Raw genomic sequence first — 24,425 nt, 5'->3', positions numbered from 1 at the left:
CGCCAGCTCTTTACAGAGAAACACCATCATCTGTAAGTGCCTTTTTTTCCTTCCAGATTCCTTGTTTGTCAAAATAGTTTCTCTTCAAAGTAGCAGACCTGTCAGGAAGGTCCCCACACAGTTGATTCCCTGAGGCAACCAAAGATGGGATCATGCTAGCAGATTCTGAATCTGAAGGTTTGGAAGCAGCTGATGCACACCTGAACGTACAGGGCACTCAAGGTCATACTCTGGATGGAATTTGTCCACAGAAAGTCTCAGCAAAAAATGACAAAGGATACCCTTTCTCTAGGGTTTGGCCTATGATTTAATTATGTTATCTGTGAGTCTAGCACCTAAATTCACACCCTCCTTACTGTGATCCATGTTAGCATTTGTTTTTATTTCACATAAATGCTTCTTGGATCCTCTACAGTACTCCCTGCTGTGGAGTACAACTTATTTCCTTGTTGTATTAGTTTTTTGGGGCTGCCGTTGGCCTTAGAGAAGGACTTGAAGTGGCCCCTCAAGGCCAAGGGCAGCAGGAGCTTTTCCATGGGGTGCACTGGCTGTAGGACACCAAAGCCCAACAGCAGAGGTCTTGCAAGCTCTGCAGTTTAGTTTGTGCTGTCCCTGCCTGGGGCTGGCCAGCAGAGGGCGGCCCCGACCTGGCCTCCGCCCCTCCCCCCAGCCCCCACCGGAATCTGGGGACACTTATGCCTGTGGTACTCAGGCATGCAGCAAAGCTCTTGTGACTCCTCCACCTCTGCCGAAGAAGTACAGACTGCAAAAATTATTCACCTGAGCCTTCATCCAAAGCCATGATAATTGTTTCCTCTCTAATTACATTTACTTTTTGAGAATAGATCAGTGACCTTGAGCTGAGTCCACGGGGCTGTGGAGCAGCTTTCACGCCTGGAGTGGCCCTCCTGGCCTACCCTTGCTTGGCCTCCAGAGCAGGTCCATCCCATACCGCACCAGCACCATCCGTCCAGCTCTGTGAAGGACTTTGTGATGTTGAAATTGCACAGAGGATTGACCTCAAAGAGGGTCACATCCAGGCACACAGTCTAGGCCTGAGCCTGCTTAGTGAGCATGAGCCACTTGAATGCCAGGTGCAGACGGTTCCCCACCAGGATCTTGGGGACACCGGGAGTGTGCCAGAGGTGGAGGGGTGAGGAAAGCAAGGCCCTTGGATGAGCTTTGCTGTCCGTAGCACCATAAGTGACCTGGGGGCTGAGTGCTCCTACCACAAATTCATGTCCACCTAGAACCTCAGAATGGGACTTCTGTGGAAATAGGGTCTTTGCAGATGTAACTAATAAACATGGGGTCACACTGACTAGGGTGGGCCCTACTCTAATGACACGGTCCCCATAGAGGAAGGAAAGACACTGTGACACAGAGGAGAAGCCACCTAAATCAGAGGCTGGGATTGGAATGAGGAAGCCACAAGCCAAGGGATGCCCACACTGGTTGCAGTCACCAGGAGTTGGAAGGGCAGGAAGGAGCTTTCCACAGCCCTGCCTACACTGAAATCCTGGATTTCTGCCCTCCAGAACTGTGAGAAAACAAGCATCTTGGTCTTGTTGTTCTTCTTTTATTTGTGTTTTGTTTTGCTCTTGCAGTGCTAGCAATGGAACCCAGGGCCTCACGCAGGCTAGGCAAGCACTCTGGGTCTGAATGCACCCTAGCCCCATATGTTTCCTTAAGACACTAGGTACTAGTCATGTGTTAGGGCAGCCTCAGCACCCCAAGACAGGAGGCGCAGCACTGGCCACTAGTGTCCCCACTGGCAGTTGGGCTGGTCAGAGTGCCAGCCAGCAGCAGCCTGCTCACTGCTCACCCACCTGCCTGACCCCAGCAGGAAGGACCTGGGACCTGACCCAGATTCCTAGGGGCTGGATATTCTCTGTGGCAACAGTGGGGCACTGCCCTGTCCAGGGCCTTGTTGTGAAGCTGTGCCTGCTTCCTGCTATGCATGCCTCTGCCCTCAGCTCAGGTGGGCCTGGCCTATCCCTGGCCCAATATCCTCCAAGCCCATGTGGAACCATGTGGTACCTCATCAATCTCCTGGATCCATCAGTTGACACCTCCAAAAGACCAGGGGCTGTAGCTCAGTGGTAGAGCGCCTGCCTTGCACGTGTGAGGCACTGGGTTCGATCCTCAGCACCACATAAACAAAATGTAGGCATGCTGTCTATATACAACTACAAAAAAAATTAAATTAAAATTTAAAAAGACCGGCGTTTCCAATGTCGTAGACCAGGACAATACCTGGGGCAGAGGACACAGGCTTAACAGAGAACCCAGCTGTAGGTGACTGAGCTACACAGGCCTGACCCAGCTCCGTGGCTGGTCTACCACTTTCAGTCCAAGACACACAGCTAACCAGATGGCCGTCTGCTTATCTTAACACAAAGTACATACTTCTGACTCATCTGCTAAAGGTGGCAGTTACATTGTCCTCTCTAAGGACATTGCACATGCTCCTTTATAAGTCCTCAAATGTCAAGGTGATTTGAGGACCAGTGCTCAAAAGTGTGAGCTTGCCCGGGACATGGAATGCAGGGACATTGCAATAATCACTGCCTGTGAGGAGCAAGGCCACTGCCTACATGGAGTGAGTGCTCAAGTATGCTCAGACACGCCCACGTGCACACGCAGCTCACACGCATGCATGTACACAGACACCAGCACATACATGAGCACATCTGTGGATGATAGGCTCACATTGAGCACAGGTGAGCCATCGAAGGGTGGCAGGCACTTGCAATGTCCACATCCAGAGCAAGCTTGGTCTCTAGACTCCAGGGGAGTGGAAGACAGCAAGAGTCATCCATGCCCCAAGGTGACCCTGGAGAAGAGGTTGGAGACTACTATGTGGGAACCACTGCTCCCTGACCACCAGGTTCTGAGAGTTGTCAGTTCCCATCACACAGGCAGTCCAGGACCCCAACAAAATCACTCCATGTCTCCTAGGGCCATTTGGATGTTGGCATGTCCTGGGCTCAGTCTCTTTCCTAATTGTCACTTAAAAAGTCAAACTAGAAAAAAATAGTGATGATTTTTTTTAAAAAAATATTTATTTGGTTGAGATGAACATACAATATCTTTATTTATTTATTTTTATGTGGTGCTGAGGATCGAACCCAGTGCTTCACTCTTTCGAGGCAAGCACTTTACCACAGAGCCACAGCCACAGCCCCAGTGATGAGTTTTAACATGATTCTCAAACATTTAAATAAATCTAATGTTGGTTTTTAAATTTTCATTAACAAGGAACCTGAGTCTCCACTGGGGAGAAATGGGCTGAAGATTGGGCAGGACCTTCAACCTCTGGATATACTGTGGGAGGCTGACTAGCACGTGACTGGGTCTGACTCCCCTGCTAAGAAAAAGGTATTTCTGTCTCTTGTGTGGTTATTATTTTTTTTTAATAAATTTTAATATTTATTTTTTAGTTATTGGCGGACACAACATCTTTGTTTGTATGTGGTGCTGAGGATCGAACCCGGGCCTCACGCATGCCAGGCGAGCGCGCTACCGCTTGAGCCACATCCCCAGCCCTTGTGTGGTTATTTTGCGCAGCCCAATTAGCCCAGTTCCCCTGGAGTGACCCCTGAGTGTTTTAGTCTTGAGCAACCTGGCAATTGGCATCCCTGGGTGGGCAAAAGATCTGAGTGTTTAAGTCACCGGGAACGCAGCAAATGGTGGCCCGTATAGGGACTCCAAGATAAATATTAAAAATTTGGGGGCTGGGGATGTGGCTCAAGCGGTAGCACGCTCGCCTGGCATGCATGGGGCGCTGGGTTTGATCCTCAGCACCACATAAAAATAAAATAAAGATGTTGTGTTCACCGAAAACTAAAATATTAAAAAAAAAAAAAAAAAACTAGTGAGTTTGGTATTTCTCTCCAGAAGTTAAGCATGCTTAGGATTGCAGAGTATTGTGGGCTGAATTGTAGAAAGTAAGTGAATTAGACAGAAGGAAAATCTGTGACGTTAAACTTTTTAATATTGGGGAATAATTTGTCTTTAGAAAGAAAATAATAATAATTTTTATAATTCTAGAGACTCCAAATAAATGTAAAAATTATTAAGGTGATTAATGGGCTATGTTGTTGAGTCCTCTACCATGGAGAGAGCGCTTTTTTGGACTTTTTTTTAATTTTTTTTTTTAAGTTTTAGGTGGACACAATATCTTTATTTTATTTTATTTTAATTTTTAGAGAGAGAGAGGGAGAATTTTTTTAATATTTGTTTTTCAGTTTTCGGTGGACACAACACCTTTATTTTATTTTATGTGGTGCTGAGGACCGAACCCAGCGCCCTGCGCATGCCAGGAGAGCACATTACCGCTTGAGCCACATCCCCAGCCCTTTTGTGGACTTTTTTAGATTGTTTTTGTGAATCTTTATAAAAGGTTTTTTGGGTTTATGTTCTAGAAGTCTGCACTAGGAGAGTGAGAAAAAGGGGGAAAATGTTGTAATGAGACATAATACAAGGATTTTTTAACCTGGAGTGAAGTAAATTTTAAATTTCTATTGTTTCTGTGAATACTTAGAAAGTTCGTACTAAACCTCTCTGCTACATTCTTGTCCTACAGATCAGGATGTCTGTAACTCAGCCATGGGGACAAAAGACTTAGCTGCTGCTGGCTATGGGGTCTATAACTAGACCTGTGGTCAGCAGTGCTTTTAACCCTTAAGTGACTTGACCTAAATGCCAAATGCAGACTGCCTTAAGATCTGATAGTAACACTGGTGTCTGCCGCTAAAACTCAACTTTTAAAGCACCCACATGCTACAAGGAAAAGCACAGAATATGGGAGGACACGAGCTGCAACCACAGGTCACAGAGACAAAGCAAGCTGCTACCCGCCATAGGATAGCAGACAAAATCAAACAAAATACAACAGCCAGGAAAACTCAGGGGACTTTTGCCCTGGACAATGGGCAACAGGCTCTAGGCTGTTTCCTTCACCATGGTAACCGGATGCCTTTCCGGAGAAGCGGCTTCCTGGTCCTGCCTCCTGCATTTTCGCGGGCTTCCCATTGGTTGTTCCACTGTCACTCAGACAGGACTTCTAGTCCCGCCTTCCAGCCGCTAATCTGTACTTCCTATTAAGAATGCTCACCTGTAAATGCTAACAAAAGATATCTTTTTTCAGCCAAAATCTTAATTCCACAGGTTTCTACTTTGCAGCCCTAAATTTAAATTACTTTAGAGTTAAATAGCCTGACTTTTCTCTATAGTTGTGTTACTAAATAATGTTCTATTGATGAGAGATACTAAACATGCTTCTTTATATTTTGCTTTTAATTTTGGAGATTATAAGGATACTTTTGCTCACCACAGGATCCTTGCAGGCTTTTGTTCCTGTGATGAACAACAACAACAAAAAGAAAATCCTTATTCTCACTCCTGGCTATATAATTACAAAAAAAAATAAAAATGCATACACAAGGATCTTATTTCAGTTACAACACGTGACATCACATATAAGAGTGCATTCCTAATTAAAAATAAATTGAAATGGATCCAAATATCTAAGAACCACATGGTTACATAAAGTTAATACAATTATAAGTTATGCCTTTATTCTTTTTTTTTTTTTAAAGAGAGTGAGAGAGAGAGAGAATTTTTTAATGTTTTATTTTTTAGTTTTCAGCAGACACAACATCTTTGTTTGTCTGTGGTGCTGAGGATCGAACCTGGGCTGCTCACATGCCAGGCGAGCGCACTACTGCTTGGGCCAAATCTCCAGCCCCCTTTATTCTTTTTTTAAAGAGAAAGAGAGAGGGAGAGGGAGAGAGAGAGAGAGAGAATTTTAATATTTATTTATTTTTTTAGTTTTCGTCAGACACAACATCTTTGTTTGTATGTGGTGCTGAGGATCGAACCCGGGCCGCACGCATGCCAGGCGAGCGTGCTACCGCTTGAGCCACATCCCCAGCCCCCCCCCCCTTTATTCTTGATATATATTTTTCTAGGTATTTAGATAACCTATAGTTGTTAATCCAAAAAATAATTAACATATGTTAAGAAACTGATGTGACTCCATTTTTGAGAAACCAGCTTCTACCTCAAGGCCTGTCCTAAGGAAGGGGGCATGACCCTTGTCATGGGAAAAACCCACAGAGCACTCCTAAGCACATACCCACCCTGCTGATTTGTTTGTCTGCAAATAACAGGAGAGATGTGCTGCGCCTGGTGTCACTCAGTCAGGCTAGGTGAGGACCCATAGCAACCCCCTAGCAACCACCAATCAGCATGAGACAGGAAAAATACCTGGGATGCCAGATGACCCCCCAGTAGTTTATGGTGGTTGATAACATGTTGGGAAACCATGTAGTTTAGCACATACACCCCTCGTGGCCTAAACCAATCAGTTCAAAGGAATCCCCCTCTTGTACTAATCATCCCTACCCAACTTGTTCCCGCCATTGAATGTGCTAATCAATGTTAAGAGTTGTTGTTTGACTTTCCCGTGGTATGGAATGATTTGCTGTGTGGTCATGACGCATAGAGTATCCCCCAAAACCTATAAAATCTCACTGGACAAAGGACCAGGACTCACTCCCTGGGATCGCTGCGTTGGGAACGGTTGTGAGTCCAGGCTCCAGCTTGCAATAAAGACTCCTGTGTGATTGCATGGGATTCGGCTCCTGGAGGTCTATTGGGGTCCCACGAATCTGGCATTACAATGTCTAATTGTTTAGTTAAGATATATTTGTCTTAATTGTTTTTCTTCAACAGAAAACCCATAATTTATACGTTTTATACATACATTTATCTAATGTTCTGCCTTTTAATTACAGATATTTTAGATAAATGTATTTTGCTATAAATTTGCTTTTAAGAGAAAATACAACCTTCAAGTAATTTTTTTTTAAAGAGAGAGTGAGAGACAGACAGAGAGAGAGAGAGAGAGAGAGAGAGAGAGAGAATTTTTTAATATTTATTTATTTATTTTTTTAGTTTTCGGCAGGCACAACATCTTTGTTTGTATGTGGTGCTGAGGATCGAACCCGGGCCGCACGCATGCCAGGCGAGTGTGCTACCGCTTGAGCCACATCCCCAGCCCCTTCAAGTAATTTCTAATTCTCAAAGTTATTGTACAAACCTTTATAAGATGATAAACAAATATAATTCTATCTACAAAAATATCCAAGAACTTTAACTATATTTTCATGGACATTTCTTCTTATCAAAGTACAATAATTTGTTTAGACTCAAAGGTTTTCAAAAATTGTTCCAAAGTATAACCAGGAAAAATTCTAGAAGAAATTCTAGAAGAAAAAGATGCTTCAACAGAGAGGAAGCACACATTGGAGGTCCTAAGAAGAAATAATCTTTGGGTAAAACAAGGTCTTTATATTCTAGATTTTAATGATAAAACTATTTTCCTAAATAAAAAGATCTTATATCATTATCTAAACATATGATATAAAAAGTTAAAATAGGGCTGGGGATGTGGCTCAAGCAGTAGTGCGCTCGCCTGGCATGCTTGCGGCCCGGGTTCGATCCTCAGCACCACATACAAACAAAGATGTTGTGTCCGCCGAAAACTGAAAAATAAATATGAAAAACTTAAAAAAAGGTTAAAACAATTTTTAAAAGAGATTTATATGTACTGGACTGACCATAAAAATTTTAAATGATTAATTCAAGGATATTTTAGGCTATTTTCCTAATTTTACTAACTGATGTGAGCTAAAATTTTGTCCATATTTTGACATGATAAAAACCTATTAAAATGTTAAGTTTATTTCCTTTAAGGAAGGTCTTTATTGCCTAATAATTCTTACTGTTTAAGCCAAAGATTAAATTTGGCGAATAAATTCACATCCTCAATTAAACACTACACATATTGAACTATTGACTTAGATCCCAATTTGCTGGGAGCCATTAGCCAAGTAGGTATGACAATTTCCTTGCCAGCGTACCCCATGTTGCTTAGTGGAAGGACTCGTGGAAATAGGACATTTTGCAGTGACATTGCATGTATGTGACCTTGCTCAAGGACCAAGGCGCATCCAGGTTTAGGGTTCCCGTTAGGATGATCCGAGTTTAGGCGTTCCCGGTTTAGGACTATCCGGGTTTAGGGTGGTTCCAGGTTTAAGATTATTCCTGCTGGTAGAAAACCAACCCTGGGGTTCAGTCCCGAGTATCAAAGGAGAAAGGAAGGAGAGAAAGAAGGGAGAAAGGAGGGAAAGAGAGATGAAGAGTCAAAGACAGTCCGGGCTGTGGGGGGGGTCGCCCCCAGACTTTTTCTCAAGTTCCTCTCTTCCTCCCCCATTGTACTGCAGCTCCCCAGCTAGCACTTGTACAGAGAAATGAGCACTGAGATTGTCCAAAGCCTCAGGGAAAATGGAAAATTCACTGTCTCCATCGCCAGAAAGAATGATTTATGGGTTTGTTCTTAAACTCCCAGTTTGGCTTCATACTTTATCTTATGTGGGCTTTGATTCCTGAATCTTGGCTAAACTCCTTAGGCCTAATTACTGGCCTCAAAAATATTGGGCAGTTGCACTACCTGTCTACCTCCTTATTACCTTAGGAATCAGTCATGTCCTCTCACTTGGAATCAGCATGATGAGTACTTCTCCACTCAGCTCCATTCGTATAATCACAGATAACTATGCTAAAAATCAACAGCAGAAGAAATACCAAGCAGAGGCCATCCCACCATTAAGAGAGAGTCCTATTAGTGAAGTAAACCAAATGGTCATTCTTTTTTTTTTTTTTTTTGGTTGTTGATGGACCTTTATTTTATTTTAAAGATAGATGAGAGAGAGAGAGAGAGAGAGAGAGAGAGAGAGAGAGAGAGAGAGAATTTCAATATTTATTTTTCAGTTTTTGGCAGACACAACATCTTTGTTTGTATGTGGTGCTGAGGATCGAACCCAGGCCGCATGCATGCCAGGCGAGCACGCTACCACTTGAGCCACATCCTCAGCCATGGACCTTTATTTAATTTATTTTATTTTATATGTGGTGCTGAGAATCTAATCCAGTGCCTCAACATGCTAGGCAAGTGCTCTACCACTGAGCCATAGCCACAGCCCAAAATGTTCTTTCTTGCAGCCAAAGAACTTTACACCAAAACTGAGTTGCATGTAAAGATGCTAATATCAAGCATTATGTTTTGACAGAATAATTTTGACCATAATTATCTATTTTCTCTTATTATTGCTCAATATTTAAACGTAAAAAATGAAAGTTGTTCTTAAGTAAATTTTAATTAACATTGTAAATGTTTTCAAATATCCATAATTAATAGAATAAATAAAACACTGCATTTCCCTAAAAAAAAGGTTTGCGTCCAACTGGGGCAACTAGGGGACATGGGGGCATTTATGAAGATGGATAGCACAGGCCAGAAGCAGACCTGGAGAGCCATGAGCGGCTCTGGGAGGTCCTGCTGATGCCGCCTCTGAGGCAGGGGTCAGTTGAGGCTTTAGCTTGCAACCCTCAGATGATAGGCATCCATCTCACAGGCCCGAGGTGGTCAGCATCCTTGGAAGACCCGTGAGGACACTGTGAATGAAGAAAAGCTCCTTGGCTGGCGGAGGCGCCCCCTGCTGTTGGAGTTGTGTGGCTTAGGAGTGGGCAGGGCAGTCCCATAGGAAGGAGGGTGGAAGGCTTGGAGAGGGTTTACCTGGGAAAGCTGGGACTGGGGCGGTAGGAAACACGCAGCCCCATGGCTGGAGGGGGGTGACCACAACCTCAGAGCCTGCGCCACCTCAGGGGCCAAGGAGAAGACCGGTCCAGAGCCCAGCAGGAGGGAGGTCTGAGGGTGTAAACTGGTAGAAAACCAACCCTGGGGTTCAGTCCCGAGTATCAAAGAAGAAAGGAAGGAGAGAAAGAAGGGAGAAAGGAGGGAAAGAGAGCTGAAGAGTCAAAGACAGTCCGGGCTGTGTGTGTGGGGGGGTCAGCAATGTCAGGTCAGCAAGCCCCCGGCCTCCAGCACCTTGCTGGCCTCTCAGAAGTGGTGTGGGAGGCCCAGAACCTGGCTGTCTTGATCATGCCCCTAAAGCCCATGGAGGGGAAGGCCAAGGCCCAGGCAGCGCAGAGCCTTCTCATCAGAAGGCATCTTCCCTCAACACGCGCCCTGCCCAGTGCTGCGCTCAGGCTTGAGACCTGGGGGAGCTGTTAGCTCAGGCTGGGGTGCAGTGCGAGCCCATGTCCGTCTCTGGGGCTGAGGGGCCACACTCACCAGAGCTGCAGCTTCACCCTCTGGCCTAGTCATCCAGCAGGATGGTGGATCCCTGTGAAAGTGTGGGCAGGGCTTAGGAGTGGGCCGGCTGCAGAGGGCTTCTCCAGCTGCCTCTCAGGAAACCAGACCTCCTGGGAGAGAGAGGGTTTACAGGGAGATGGAGACCGGTTTGCCCCACCTACCTGCCCGCACCCCGAGCGGCCACCAACTGTCCCCTCCTCCCTCAGCATCACTGCCCGCCTCCCTGAGGACCCACCCACCCACTGGGCAGCCATCAGCCCTGCTCTCTGACTGGGCCCCCGAGTCCCCAGGGGGTGGGGACACAAGCCAGGAGAGTTAGGTTTGCCCTGTGGCCTGGGCTTGGACCTTCTGCCCCCATGAGCTGTTCTCAGGCTACAGGGAGCCCACATGTGACGTGGTGGCCAGCGAGTTTCCTGTGGGGCTGTGGCCGGGTGGGTGCTGTGCCCTGTCCTGGCTGCCCCTCCTTCCTTCCCACCACCTCTGTCCCTCACTCTGAAGGCCTCACACTGCACACAAGGCTTCAGCACAGGCTGACTTCCTAGGGGCCAGGGTGAGGGGCCATTCTGTGGCCGAGTCCTAAGGTCCACACTAGGGACCTGAAACAGGAGTGCAGAGGTAGGGTGAGATGGGAAGCGAAACTGTTGCACAGGCTGCACTCTATCCCAGGAGGAAAGAGCTCAGGTCTCTGGCTGCAGGGGGCTCTGAGCTGCAGCTGTGGTAGTGGTCACCCTTCTCTCCCCAAGCTTTTCTTGTCATCAGTATACATTTCTTCTGAAAGAAAAGAAACGCTGGTGACAGAACTCAGGGCCTTGTGCATGCTAGGCAAGCTCTCTGCCACTAAGTTACACCCTGGTACTAAAAACATTAATGAATATCTGGTTCCAGGGGTTGAACATGGGGACACTTAATTACTGAGTCACAGCCCTAGTCCGTTTAGTTTTTTATTTAGAGACAGGGTCTCACTAAGTTGCTTAGGGCCTTGCTGCGTTTCGAGGCTGGCTTTGAACTTGTACCTGCCTCAGCCTCTGAGTCACTGGATTACAGGCATGCGTCCCTGCACTGGGCTCCAATAAAAAAAGAAGAAGAAAAAAAATATATATATATGTATATATGTATTTAGTTGTAGTTGGACACAATACCTCTATTTTATTTATCTATTTTTATGTGGTGCTGAGGATCAAACCCAAGGCCTTGCAGGTGCTAGGTGAGCACTCTACCCCTATACCACAACCCCAATAAATATTTTTAAGAAAAATATCCTTCCTCACTCCAGCAGAGCCCATTCTTCCGCTTTCCTGAGAAACCACCGCCTGCGGCCACTTCTGGTGTACTGGGGGCTGCCGCTGTGTGGTTGGAACACAGGTGTGGAGGCCAGAGGAAAGGAGGACACAGCAGCTGAAGGAAGCCTGGAGAGCGCCGAGCAGCCCCCCCAGAAGAGGTACCAGAAAACTCAGCCACAAGACCCCAAGCCTGGGGCAGCGAGGCCCACAGGGCTTTGTGGTCCTTGGTCTGTTGCAGGCGGGACTCTCGTGGAAGGTGTCACTAAGCACTGGGATCCAGAGACTCGCCTGGGAAACTTGATGGGCATGTCCCACCCTGTCGTTTTGAGGGCTGGGTCCCCAGCACTCTGGGACCCGCTCGCTGCCTGTGTGCGCAGCCAGCGGCGGGGCTTGGGGAAGGGGACGCCAGGCCGGACAATGAGCGCCCTGGGAACCCCGCCCGGTCCTGCTCAAGTTCCTGCTCCGAGGAGACCACGGGGTGGCAAAGCCACGAGAGCCCGGACGGCGCCTGGCCACCGGGTAAGGCCAGCGCAGTGTGCGCGAGGCCGGGGAGGGTTCCGGGAGCGCGCGCGGGTGCCAGGCACAGTGTTGGGGAGCGCTGGGGACCAGGAGGGACCCAGCAGCAGTGGTGGGATGCGGGGCGGGGCAGTGCGGGGCTGGGAGGGAGGGGAGGTGCGGCCGGAGAGGCGGTGGGAGAGTGGGGGGCCGGGGGAGCCCTTGTGGGGTGAATGCGCAATGAAGCCACCGGCCCCAGGGTCTCCCGGGTCCACGTCCAGACGCACATGTAGTTCACCTTCTTGTTGAGAGGGTGGCCCTTGAGGTGTTCTTTCTTAGGAGACTCCCTCTTCCTAAGGCAAAGAGCTCTTGTCCTTAAGGCAAGGGTAGTATTAGACCTTCCCTTGACAAAGGGGTCCCAACACCCAGAATTGGGGCTGATTTTCCTTGCTATCTTCTCTATTCTCGGATGTTCTTTAGATGTATTTAACTATTTTTAATCAGCATTTCTAATCATTTTTAGCAGAAAGTTTGGTTAAGCAATCTGTAAGGCTTCATTTATTCACTCATTATTTTAGTGTATTCCTATTGAAAACCCACAACACACTGGCACTGGGGGTAATCCTGGGTACTGGAGAACAAGAGGACTATGATGATTACATTTATTTTTATTTTTTGTGGTACTAGGGACTGCTCTACCACTACTGTTCCACAGGGGTGTTCTACCACTCAGCTATGGCCCCAGATCTTTTTACTGAGACCAGGACTCACTAAAGGGCTGAGGCTGGACTTGAACTTGCTTACTATCCTCCTGCTTCAGATCCCTGAGTCTGGGATTACAGGTGTGCACCACCAAACTCAACCCCAGGTTGTTAATTTTGTGTCAACTTGAATGGGTAATGGTGCTCAGTTATTTGGTCAAACATCATACTGTGTATTTCTGTGAAGTTGTCTTTTTGTCTTGAAATTAACATTTAAATCAACGGATAGAAGTAAAGTAGATTGCCCTCTGTCTTATGGGTGGGCCTCACCTAATCATTTGAAGGCCTTAACAGAACTCAACTTCCTGAGAAGCAAAGAATTCTGTCAGCAGATAACCTTTGGACTCCGACTACAACTCTTCCTTGGGTTTCCAAGGAAGCCACCACTGCAGATGCACTTCTACAGCTCCTCAAATTTCCTATACACATGGCTTGTTGTTTTGGTGTCTCTGCAGAATCCTGACCATTACAAGGAACAAGAGACTATCCTACCCTCAAGGAACTGAGGTCTGGACACACATGCTAATCAGACCATCTCGGGCCAAACAAAAAACACAACCTGCAAATTTACGAAAACCTCTCAGGACGTTTCAGATATTTCCCTTGGTGGAGGCCACTTTGTCACCCATCTGGAATTGCTAGTGCAGGGGCCAACAGGGTGGGGCAGCATCAGTGAGCAGAAGGAAGGAAGGTCCAGCCAGTGGCAGGGTCAAGGCTAGGTCAAGGCAAGGGCAAAGTCAAGAGCAGGTGGAGGTGGGGCCGCGCAGCACTCAAGGAGGGAGAGGCACAACCAAGACCCGGGTCCTTTGAGAGCCCGGCCTTCCTAGCACCGTTCGGCAGCTGCAGTAGTGCCTGTGGGACCGAGGCGGCTCCCTTTCCACCCTCTCTGACCATCCTATTCCGGCGCCAGTTCGGACCGCGCCGAGGGGTGTAGCAGGCCCAGCGCCGTGGGCGCCGAGCGCGGCGGGGGTGCGTCCAGGTGCGTAGCGGGCCGCGCTGGGCCGACCGCCCTCCCGGCCCCGCCCCCGTGCTCTCACCCAATCCCCGTGCGCCCACCTGCTCCCGGCCCCGCCCCGGACCTGCCCTCGCCCGGCCCTCGCCGGGTTCTGCGCGGTGCCGTCCCGCCCCCTGCCCTCTGCCACCCAATCCCCGCGAGGGCCGGGTGGGCTCCGCGCAGCCGCCGTGCGCGCGTGGCAGTCGGGCGAGAGCCGGGCGGCGCGGGCGGGACATGGAGGAGCTGCTGCAGCGGGAGCTGGGCTGCCGCTCGGTCCAGGCCGCGGGTCACTCCGGAGGCGGGTGCATCAGCCAGGGCCAGAGTTACGACACGGACATTGGACGGGTGTTTGTGAAAGTGAACCCCAAGTCCGAGGTAGGGCGCCCCTGCGGGCGGGCCGGCGCGGGATCGCAGAGCGGGTTCGGGCCGCGGTCGGGGATCCCGGGCCGGGCTCGCGTCCGGGTCCGGGTCGCTCGGGGAGCTGGGGCGGGGACCGGGTGATGGCGGCCCGGGCGGTTTCCCCGCCGTGGTGTGTCCTGCCTTCAGGAGACGCGGTGTGCCCGCGGGTTCTGGAGGAGCTGGCAGGGAGGGGCGGCCCTGGGTGGTCGCGAGCGCGACTCCGCCCTCCTGCAGATGGGCGTCCGGCCTTAAGCTGCCGCCGAGTCGCCCAGTCCTTTAGGGAGTGAGCAGGACTGGGCCTGGCCTTTTCAAGTGGGACGAAGGTGTTACCCATTTAAGCCCCACAGACCACACATCCTCTCTGTGCTTCTCAGCTGTCTCCTAGAATTCATTCTGAGCTGGGCCTAGTGGCGCAAGCCCGCAACCCCAGAGACTCCTGGAAGCTGAGACCGAAGAACTGCAAGTTCGAGGCCAGCCTCAACAACTTAGTGAGGCCCTAAGCAACTTAGTGAGACCTTTCTCAAAATAAAAAAGGGCTGGGGGTGTGGCTCAGTGGTTAAGCATCCTTGGGTTCAATCCCTGGTACCAAAAGAAAATAAAAGAATTTATTCTGGAAGTTATTTCCATTTTCTTCTCAGAAAGGAGTTCTCCTTTCCAGGATGCAAGATCATCTCGACTCTGAAATCTTTCTGTTCTCACACCTCAGCCTCCAGACCAGCCTGCCCTCCAGTCTCACATAGTCTTACATAGGTCTGTCCCAAGCATGGGTGCTCATGCAGCAGTGTCCTGCCTCCTCATGTTCTGCAGCAGGTGTCTCTGTTCAGTTTTCTGCGGTATCCATCCTTTCACATCTCCATTCCCCCTTCTCCTGGCATTTGCAGTCAGAACTGATTACAAGGCAAGTGAATGTTTTCCGTTGATTAAAATGGAAACACTTAGTGCTTTTATTTCATCTAATTAATTTATTTATTTAGTGGTGCTGGGGATTGAACCCAGGGCCTTGGGCATGTTCTTTACCACTCACTGAGCCTCGCCCCCAGCCCCAGGGATGCTTTTTGAACACTGTTCTGTGGCTGCTTGTTTAGGTTCTTTACTTGCTACATCAGTGAAGTCCATTTTCTTTTTGCTGATCTTCCTTCTAGATTTTTGGTAGATAGTTCTAATATGTGATTTTCTAGCTTGCACTGGAGCATACAGTGTGTGTAATGCAAATATACTGCTCATTGAACGACATTTGCTGTGGTGTTGGAAACGTGACTTCTTTATGCTTTCCCTTCCAGGAAGTAAGACAGTCTTCCAGACTACCTCCTGCTCTTCTCTTTTCTTTCTGGCCCCGTGTTGGAGTTCATTTGGTCACAGTTGTTTTCCCTTTTGATTGTTCTTATCTGCCCCTTGCACACCTGTATAATAGGTTTTCTGTCATACTCCTCCCTGGGATCTTTTGTAGATCCACTTAAAACAATCTCACATGGATCATTTCCATCCTAGTTCCCTAGACCAGGATGCCTGATTTTACCTTTGATCTGCTCATGAGTAGCAGTTTTCTTTAGTTGGGAACTTGAGGCATGTAGCCGTCAGTGTGTCTGTGAAGGAGCTGGGTTTCTAGGCCCTCTTTCATCAGTCCCTGCATCTGTTTTTTTTTGAATCCATGGACACTTAATCACTGAGCCCCTTCCCCAGTCCCTTTCTTAAACAAAACAAAACAAAAAAAGTATTTTATGTAGAGACAGGGTCTCACTGAGTTGCTAAGTGCCTCACTAAGTTGCTGAGGTTGGCTTTGAACTTGCAATCCTCCTGTTTTAGCCTCCCGAGTGGCTGGGATTACAGGCACACCACCACTCCCAGCTCTCCCTGAATCTTTTGAAATCTGTCTATTACTTAGTCTCCATAACCAGTATCACTGGGCAGCCATCACACTGGAGAATCTGTCAGACACTCCTTTTTTTTCTTAATATTTACTTTTTAGTTGTAGTTGGACACAGTACCTTTATTTTATTTATTTATTTTTATGTGGTGCTGAGGAATGAACCCAGGGCCTTGTACCTGTGAGACAAGTGCTCTACCACTGAGCTACAACCCCAGCCTCTCAGTTTCCTGCTCAGGAGTTGGTAAGCCACCTGAGAAAATGAAATATTTAGTAAAGAAATACGAGACAGAGCCAGAATTAGGTTCAAAGAGGAGTGTCTGAGAGGCTGGGGCTGTGGCTCAGTGGTAGAGCGCTTGCCTCACAGGTACAAGGCCAGTTTACATTGGAGCTGGAACAGAACTGCTAGAAAATGGCTCCTGGCTTTTATTTATGGGAGAGTATATCAAAGGCAGAGAAAAAGTTTCATCAGGAGGAGGCTTGCTTCTTGGTGTGGCAGGGGACTTGCAGCAAACAGGTTGATTAGCATCTTCGCAAGCCACACCCCACTCTGAGTGGCTGGCTATATGGCTCCAGCAGGTCACCCATCTCTGGTGCTATGCGGAACCGGTGGCAGAGTTAGATAGGATGTCACATGTCCTGGGTGATCTCAAACTAGCAGGAGTGCCACTGTGAGTTCTCAGCAGACTTTCCTACCCAATGGTTTCCATGCCGATTGGGTTCACGCACATTTCACAGATGGCTCCTGGCATCAACCAATATCTAGTAAGTGTAGACAGGGCCTGGTTGTTCCCCTTTATCTCCTAAAGAGAATGTTGTAAAAGTTCCATCTAGGATACAGCTCTTCCTGCTCAGTGACTTTGGCTCTCTAAGGTGATGAAGTATTGAGAATGGACTATGTCGGTGTTAGCTGCTAACTCAGTTAATTATGGCAGCAAGCCTGTGCAGTTTAGTATTAACCCCACTTTTCAGATAAGGAAACTGGGCCATAGAAAGCTTAAATAACTTGCCCAAGGTCACAGAGTTAGCAACTATGGGAATAAGTAGACTATGGCAGCACTGTTCCTAATAGCCCTGGTATGGAAGCTTGGTTGTCCATTACCAGTAGAATGGGTGACTACAAGTTGGAGTAGTCACAGCAGTGGAGCCCTGTACGCAGTAAGCATGAGCTCCGACTGATGTTGCACCCACACAGGGGTGCAGTGTGGAGTAAAGGGGCCAGATCCCAGAGACCATGTGACTATAAGATGACCAAGCAGGCAAAATAAGTCTTGGTGCAAGTTCAGGCAGAGGCTGCTTCTGGTGGGTGGGTGGGTAGCACTGGATGGTGGGAGAGGGGTTTCTGGATCATGGAGGTATCTGGACTCTTGTTTTGGGCGGTGGTTTTGTTGTGGGAATTGATTGAGTTGGGCACTGATGAACCACACACCTTCCTGTATATATTTCTTTTTTTTTTTCCTAAAGAGAGAGAGAGAGAGAGAGAGAGAGATTTTTTTTTTTTTTTTTTTAGTTTTCGGCGAACATAACATCTTTGTATGTGGTGCTGAGGATTGAACCCGGGCCGCACATATGCCAGGCGAGCGCACTACCGCTTGAGCCACATCCCCAGCCCCCCTGTATTATTTCAGTGACAATTTTCCTTAAAGGGCTGGGTAGGTGGGTACAGTGGCCATGCCTGTACTCCATCAGTTTGAGGCAGGAGGGTCGCAAGTTTGAAGCTAGCCTCAGCAACTTAGTGAGACACTTTCTCAAAATTCAAATAAATAGAGTGTTTTACAAGGGAGGAATTTGGGGTGGGGTTTTAACTTAGTGGTAGAGTGCTTGCCTTGTACGTGTGAGGCCCTCAGCACCACATAAAAATAAAGAAATAAAAATAATGTGTCCATCTACAACTAAAAAAATATTTTATAAAAACCAAAGAAGAATCACCTAGAATGGGAAGTTAGGGAACATTTCTTTGGCCCACTGAAACAAATGTCAAGTTGGAATCTGAAAGTGACTAGGAAGAAACTGATATGGCAAAAGAGGTGGGGATAGTGTGCTACACGAGGTGGCATTACTGTGGGGCTTTCAGGCTGCAGAAGGCAAGGAACTGAAAGAATCCCAGAGCTTCAAGGGGTATGTGTGGGTGCACATGCCCCAGAAAAAGGTGGAAAGTGGGCAGGAAGCCAGAGGGTTGCAGGCTTCTGTTATCCAGGGTCCGATTTGCCTTAAAGAGGAATCATGCTGTGTTGTGAGCGGGGAGACCCAGTGGAGGGTGGTCCTTGTAGTCCCGAGACTGAGGTGGGAGTGGTGGAGATGAGCCGTTTGCAGTGCCTGGTAGCAGGTGGCATAGAACTTGGTGGTCCATTTAATGAAAGCGGCCCCAGGTTCCTGGCCACCTGCCTCCTCCCTGTGGAACAGGACTGTGGCTGAGATGCTATTTGAGGGTAATGAAAGAACCCATGTATGCGGGGACACGTGACTAAATCAGGGTAACGCCAAGTGAATTTGGGCTGACTGAATAAAGACACAGACACAGAAAGCACTTTTTTCTTTGGGTTCAGTGACGACTCCTCGGCCACAGCTCCCACGGGGAGACAAGGCAGGCAAGAAGGAAGAGGGGGCACCTGGGTTTTATTAACTGGAGCTAATCCATGGACCATTCTATCCAAGAAAGGGCAAAAGGGTAGGATTACAACAAACAGGTGGGCGGCATTCAACACCATCTTGTGACACCCACTCCCAGAGCTGCACCTTTCTTATCCAGTTGCATTGCAGGGTGCAGTACCAGTCCAGTACCTCTTTACTCAGGACTTACAGGTGTGTGCACAGCTCCTGTCAGGATGGCCTCCGCCACAGGTGCACAGTCCAGCTCTGTGACCAGTGCTCAGGGAAAGGAGCAGCCTTCCACTCTCCTCTCTCTAGTCCTTTTGGTTTCAGTCACAGAATAAATCTGTGGTCCAATTCTGGAAAGTTCAAGCCCTTTCTTTCCTGTACAACTTGAGCATTCATACCACTGTTGACACGTGCTTTGGAAAAGCCTTCCATGTGTATAGTCCTTGGTCCAGCACTGGGAATGCCAGAAGAAAACCTGTCTACCTGGAACCTTTCCAGGGTAACCTCTGCCTCTTTTCTCTCCTCTTCCCGTCCTCCATTGTCTTTCTGACAGGCCAAAAGAATGTTTGAAGGTGAGATGTCAAGTTTAACTGCCATTCTGAAAACGGACACCGTGAAAGTGCCCAAGCCCATCAAGGTGCTCGGTGCCCCTGGAGGTGGGAGCATGCTGGTGATGGAGCATCTGGACATGCGGTATTTAAGCAGGTCTGTCTGGACACCATCCCTTCTCCTTAAAAGTAGAGGCTTGAGTTGAGTCCCAGAGACTCAGGAGGCTGAGGCAAGTTTGAGGTCAGCCTTAGCAAGTCCCTAAGCAAATCAGTAAGACCCTGTGCCTAAATAAATGATAGAAAGAGCTAGGGATATAGTTAGTGGTAGAGTACCCCTGGGTTCAATCCCCAGTGCCGTTGCCAAAAGAAGGAAAGGAAAGGCTCTGTGGTTCTTTAATCCTCTAGTTTGTACTTGGGGACACTGTTTGAGGAATGTGACTAAGAATCCATGACTCCACCACATGACGGTTCTGCAGTATGAGTGGTAGTACTCTTTGAAAGTCAAAGGCCAAGGAGAGGACTCTCCAAGTGAGGGGCTGGCAGTGGACCCAGTGCCATATCAGATGAGGCTGGGAGAGTCCATCAGGTGCAGCCCTTCATCTCCCTTGGTTTTGACAGAAATGGGCTTTCTGTCCTCAAATGTTTGACCTACTTTATGTGCCCTAGGCCTTTCAGACAGGCATGTCTCCTGTTTGTCATCTGTTTTCCTTCTTTTGGTTTCACAGTCAGGCTGCAAAGCTTGGAGCCCAGCTCGCAGATTTACACCTTGATAACAAGAAACTTGGGGAGACGTTCCTGAAGGAGGCTGGCACAGTGGGTAAGGCTGAGGGGCCCTGAGGAACCCTGCCCAGAGGAGCACATTCAGCCCATACAGGCTTGGGGACAGGCTGTGCTATAGCGTGAGCTGATGCCACAGCCCTGAGGCTACATGAGTGCAGTGTGTGAGCACTGGGAGGGTACTTAGTGTGCTATGTCATGTGGTCACCGAAGACACCAAGTGCTGGCTGGACTTCACCTCCCACTCCCCCGCAGACAGACTTGCAGTCTCTCTGCCTTTCTGCAGAGTGAGTCCTTCGGGCACAGTGTCTTTTCTCACAAGTGCACTCACTCCTGAGTGTCAGAGTGAGAACACTTCCATTTGCCCTGTCCAGAGCTTGGTGCCCTGTTAGCACTGAGGGGATTTTTCCAACTTCTGCCTGTTGGTAATCCACGATTAGCCGTGTTGACTCTGTTAGACAGTAGCTGACAGTAAGAAAGCAGATAACCCGCAACACGCTGTATGAGCATCCCCGACAGGTCCCCTCCGCCCGCCCCCCAGCATCCACTGGGGAGCCCTGTGAGACTGCGTTTCGTGTTTCCCTCAAGTACAGAGTTCAGTCCATTGGGATTTTCTTTGAATTTAGGGAGCTGCACAGGGTTGAGGCCATTTTAAAGCACAGTAGTTTGTCAAAAGTGGCACTATGTTGGCCACTGAAAATATGCTTTCCTGATGGATTATGAGGTAGCTTTTTACTAAGGAGCATCACCTTTTTTTTGGATTCTGTTGTCCCCCTTTCCATGTATCCTGTGGTCCAGCTTCTGGACACAGTCTGTGTCTTTGGTCATTAAATCCGTGGAAATAGTCTCTGTTCTGAGTGACCTGAGGGTTGGCAGCCGTAAGACCCCTGTTTGTTGGGTGAAGACACAAGGCGGGAAGGGCATGCTGAGGTCATTCACAGGTCAGCTCTGAGCAGAGCCTGGGGTCTCTCGGAACAAGGGAACTAACCAGTCATCTTTCTTTCTTTCCTCTTCTTGCAAGGGAAAGGAGGTGGGCAGGCGGAACGGCCCTTCGTGGGCAAGTTTGGGTTTGATGTGGTGACCTGCTGTGGATACCTTCCCCAGGTGAGCACACAGTCAGATTGGGCACAGTGGGGGAGCACCTTTGCCCTTTCTTTTCTTTCTTTTTTTTTTAATATTTATTTTTTAGTTTTCGGTGGACACAGCATCTTTATTTTATTTGTATGTGGTGCTGAGGATCGAACCCAGCGCCCCGCGCATGCCAGGCCAGTGCGCTACTGCTTGAGCCACGTCCCCAGCCCCACTTTGCCCTTTCTTATGAGGTTTTACAAGCCTCACCCCTGTTTTCTTGGCTGATTCCTAGGAAGTTGACATGGGTTCACCCACCTTACATGCTAGGTAAGCACAGAGAAGCAGAGAAGAACCAGGAAGTTAGGATGCTGGATTTCAACTGGGTAAAAATCAGAAAAATTATAAATGTTTTATTTTAAATAAATATTCAGCCATCCATATCCACAGGTTCTGCATCCAGGTATTCAACCCACTGCAGATTGAAATGTTAAAACATATATATATCTGTCTGTACTAAATGCATACAGGTTTTTCTTGCCATTATTCCCTAAGTAATGCAGTATGGCAATCATTTCCATAGATTCACATTGTTCAATGTGTACAAGTAGTTTGGAGATGATTTAAAGTACTTGGAGGGTATGTACGTCAGTTATGCAAACACTGCAGCATTCTATGTAAGGATTTTGTATGGGGTTCCCGGATCCAGTTTCTGTGGATGCCAGGGACTGTACCCTTCAGTGTTGGACTAAGGTTGGTTCCCTGGGACTTTCAGCCTGGGGCGTTCTACTGATGCCCAGCAGATGTGGGTTAGAAAGGATGGCGGCTCTGCTTTCAGAGAATAGGCAGAGTGGCTCTTTGGGGGGGAGGGGGGCACTGAAGAAGCTGGAAACTTCCAGGGGTTTCCTGGGGGGCTGTAGGCTTTGGAATGTCCTAGGAGGTTGTCTGGACAGCTGCCTCAGAGCCTTGAGCAGTGCTTTCTGGCGCCTCAATTTCAGGGCGTGAGTTAGCCGGCTCTGCCCCTTCCTTTCTTCCTGTGATTCTCCATGCACCCGTGCTCAGTGCTTCTGTGTGCCTGTGCCTGCCTTGTGCTTGTGCGTGTGGTGCTCTGCCCTGGGTGCACGTGCCCATCTGCGTTCTCGGGTGTGGTGCTCTCTCCTCAGCATGTCCTGCTTTGTGTGGTGCTGTACTACTGTGTGTCTGTCTCTCTTCCCCCACAGGGGCAAGCACCTGTGGCCTGGACATCCTCTCTTGGGGATCCTCTTCTTGCACAGGGCTCTACATGACTTTTCTCATTATCACTCTCTGGAGAGGGGTCATCTATGGCTTGGCAGATGGTTAGAATTAAGCAATGGGGTCAGGGAAGGTCAGCTGGCTCTGGCCTCTGTGTTTAGTTAAGTATAATCAAAAGAAAATGTTCCTGTGCTCTTCAGTCTTGGAAGGCTACAGAGTGGCCCCTACTGCATTCCCTGCTTCCTGCTGCTCCTAGGAAAGGACCTGAGGTCTCAGCCTGTCTCTGAGACCTCATGCTGCCCAGCCACCCTTAGCTCTTCAGCTCCAGGTGGTGACCCTCTTCTCATGCCACGTGTGCAGCCTTTCCCACTTTACGGTACTTCTGGGCATTCAAGCTTCCTTATTTGTGGCATTGTCCAAAGAACTATGCTTTCTCCTTTGCTTTCACATGTGCAGGTGAATGACTGGCAGGAGGACTGGGTCATGTTCTATGCCCAGCAGCGCATTCAGCCTCAGATGGACATGGTGGAGAAGAAGTCTGGGGACCGGGAGGCACTTGAGCTCTGGTCTGCTCTGCAGGTGAGCAGGGCCCTTGCTGCACAACCAAACACATCCCATAGCAATATGCCCCACTTGGCTCCAATGTCAGAAGTGCCAAGGCAGGTGCAGCCCCCCTGAGTCTGGTTCTGGACAGGAGGCAGGTGCCTGTCAGTGTCCTGTCCGCCCCCTGAATCCAGGCACTGTTGAGTGGTGCTGCTGTTGGGGGATGTGCTACAGCCCTTAGGAAACATCTGCACCCCTCTGCATGTAGCTGAGGCTCTGTCTCCCTGCAGCTGAAGATCCCTGACCTGTTCCGCAACCTGGAGATTGTCCCTGCCTTGCTCCACGGAGACCTCTGGGGAGGGAACGTAGCAGAAGATTCCTCGGGGCCCATTATTTTCGACCCAGCTTCTTTCTATGGCCACTCTGAGTATGAGCTGGCAATAGCCGGCATGTTTGGGGGCTTCAGTGGCTCCTTTTACTCTGCCTACCACAGCAAGATTCCCAAGGTCCCTGGATTCGAGCAGCGCCTGCAGTTGTACCAACTCTTCCACTACCTGAACCACTGGAACCATTTTGGATCAGGGTACAGAGGGTCCTCCCTGAACATCATGCGGAATCTGGTCAAGTGAGCTGGCTTTCCCTCTGAGGAGCCATTTCTTTCTCCATGGCCACTTACTCGTGCAACTTCCTGTTTTCCATGTGGCCTGTGTCCAAGCCTTGAATAGTATGTGATGTCAGGAAAGGGTTGCCTTCCAGCTGTACGTGGCCAGACATCATGACTGATGAGGCCACGCTAGCAACCGGAACAGGGACCTCTGAAGCTGAGGGCACTGGGCCAATGGCAGGGAACCGTGCGTGACCATGTGAGCATGCAGGGACAGAACCAGAGTGTCCACCCATCTGCTTTCCTGTTCAGGAACACCTCTGAGCTGGTGGTGCTTCATGATGGGTAAGACCTGAGTCCAGACACGAAGCCAGCTTCCTAGAACCTTATAGTGGCAATCAATTCCCAAATCAAGCACATTTCCTTTTCTTTATGCATTTCCTCTGGACCTAACTGCAGGCTGAGCAGGTCTGGGAACTAGTTCTTGGAGGGCCCAAGTTGCCAGCCATAGGGTGAAACGGGTAAGTTTAGGAGTCATGAATCCCTCGCTCCTGTTATTACCTATCTGTGTCATTTTCTACAGTCTTGCCAAGTTGTCATTCTTTGCTAAACTTATAAAATGAGCATTGAACTAATATTTTTCCCACTTCAGTATCATAGTGATGAAGTATTTCATGAATGTCAGTGACACTAACAAACCCTTTGCCTGAAAGTCTAAATAAACTCCAGTGGTCTCACTGGTTCATGAGACTACATACTTGCCACTGTTGTGGTTCAGCCTCTGTCCTGTGGTTTGCACTATGTTTTGACCATAGATGGGAACACCTATTGTTTCTTAAAAGAATCGTTTTTATTATTTATTTATTTATTTAAAAACATTTTTTATTTGTTGATGGACCTTTATTTTATTTGCTTATTTATATGGGGTGCTGGGAATTGAACCCAGTGCCTCACATGTAGGAGGCAAGCTCTCTACAGTTGAGCTACAACTTCAGCCCAGTTTTTATTTTTTTGTTCAAGTAAAGAACAGCACAGA

The 24,425-nt window shown here is 48.5% G+C and overlaps 1 protein-coding gene and 1 pseudogene across 1 annotated transcript; both read left to right on the top strand.

The window, feature by feature from the left end:
• The first annotated feature begins 1,442 nt into the window (after positions 1-1,442).
• Positions 1,443-9,137, top strand: LOC124105834 (phosphatidylinositol N-acetylglucosaminyltransferase subunit P-like; annotated as a pseudogene).
• Positions 9,138-13,952: 4,815 nt separating this feature from the next.
• On the top strand, positions 13,953-24,144 carry Fn3krp (fructosamine 3 kinase related protein). Its single transcript, XM_046463180.2, has 6 exons — positions 13,953-14,130; positions 19,170-19,321; positions 19,890-19,981; positions 20,963-21,045; positions 22,699-22,821; positions 23,076-24,144. Exons 1-6 carry the CDS (start codon positions 13,990-13,992, stop codon positions 23,412-23,414), a joined length of 930 nt encoding a protein of 309 aa, XP_046319136.1. The 5' UTR covers positions 13,953-13,989; the 3' UTR covers positions 23,415-24,144.
• Positions 24,145-24,425: the final 281 nt, after the last annotated feature.

The sequence above is a fragment of the Marmota monax genome, unplaced genomic scaffold (genome assembly GCF_021218885.2).
Source record: "Marmota monax isolate L192 unplaced genomic scaffold, Marmota_monax_Labrador192_F-V1.1 WCK01_AAM20220418_F8-fsc00220, whole genome shotgun sequence".
NCBI classification, from domain to species: Eukaryota; Metazoa; Chordata; class Mammalia; order Rodentia; family Sciuridae; genus Marmota; species Marmota monax.
This window is presented reverse-complemented; position numbering and strand designations above follow the sequence as displayed.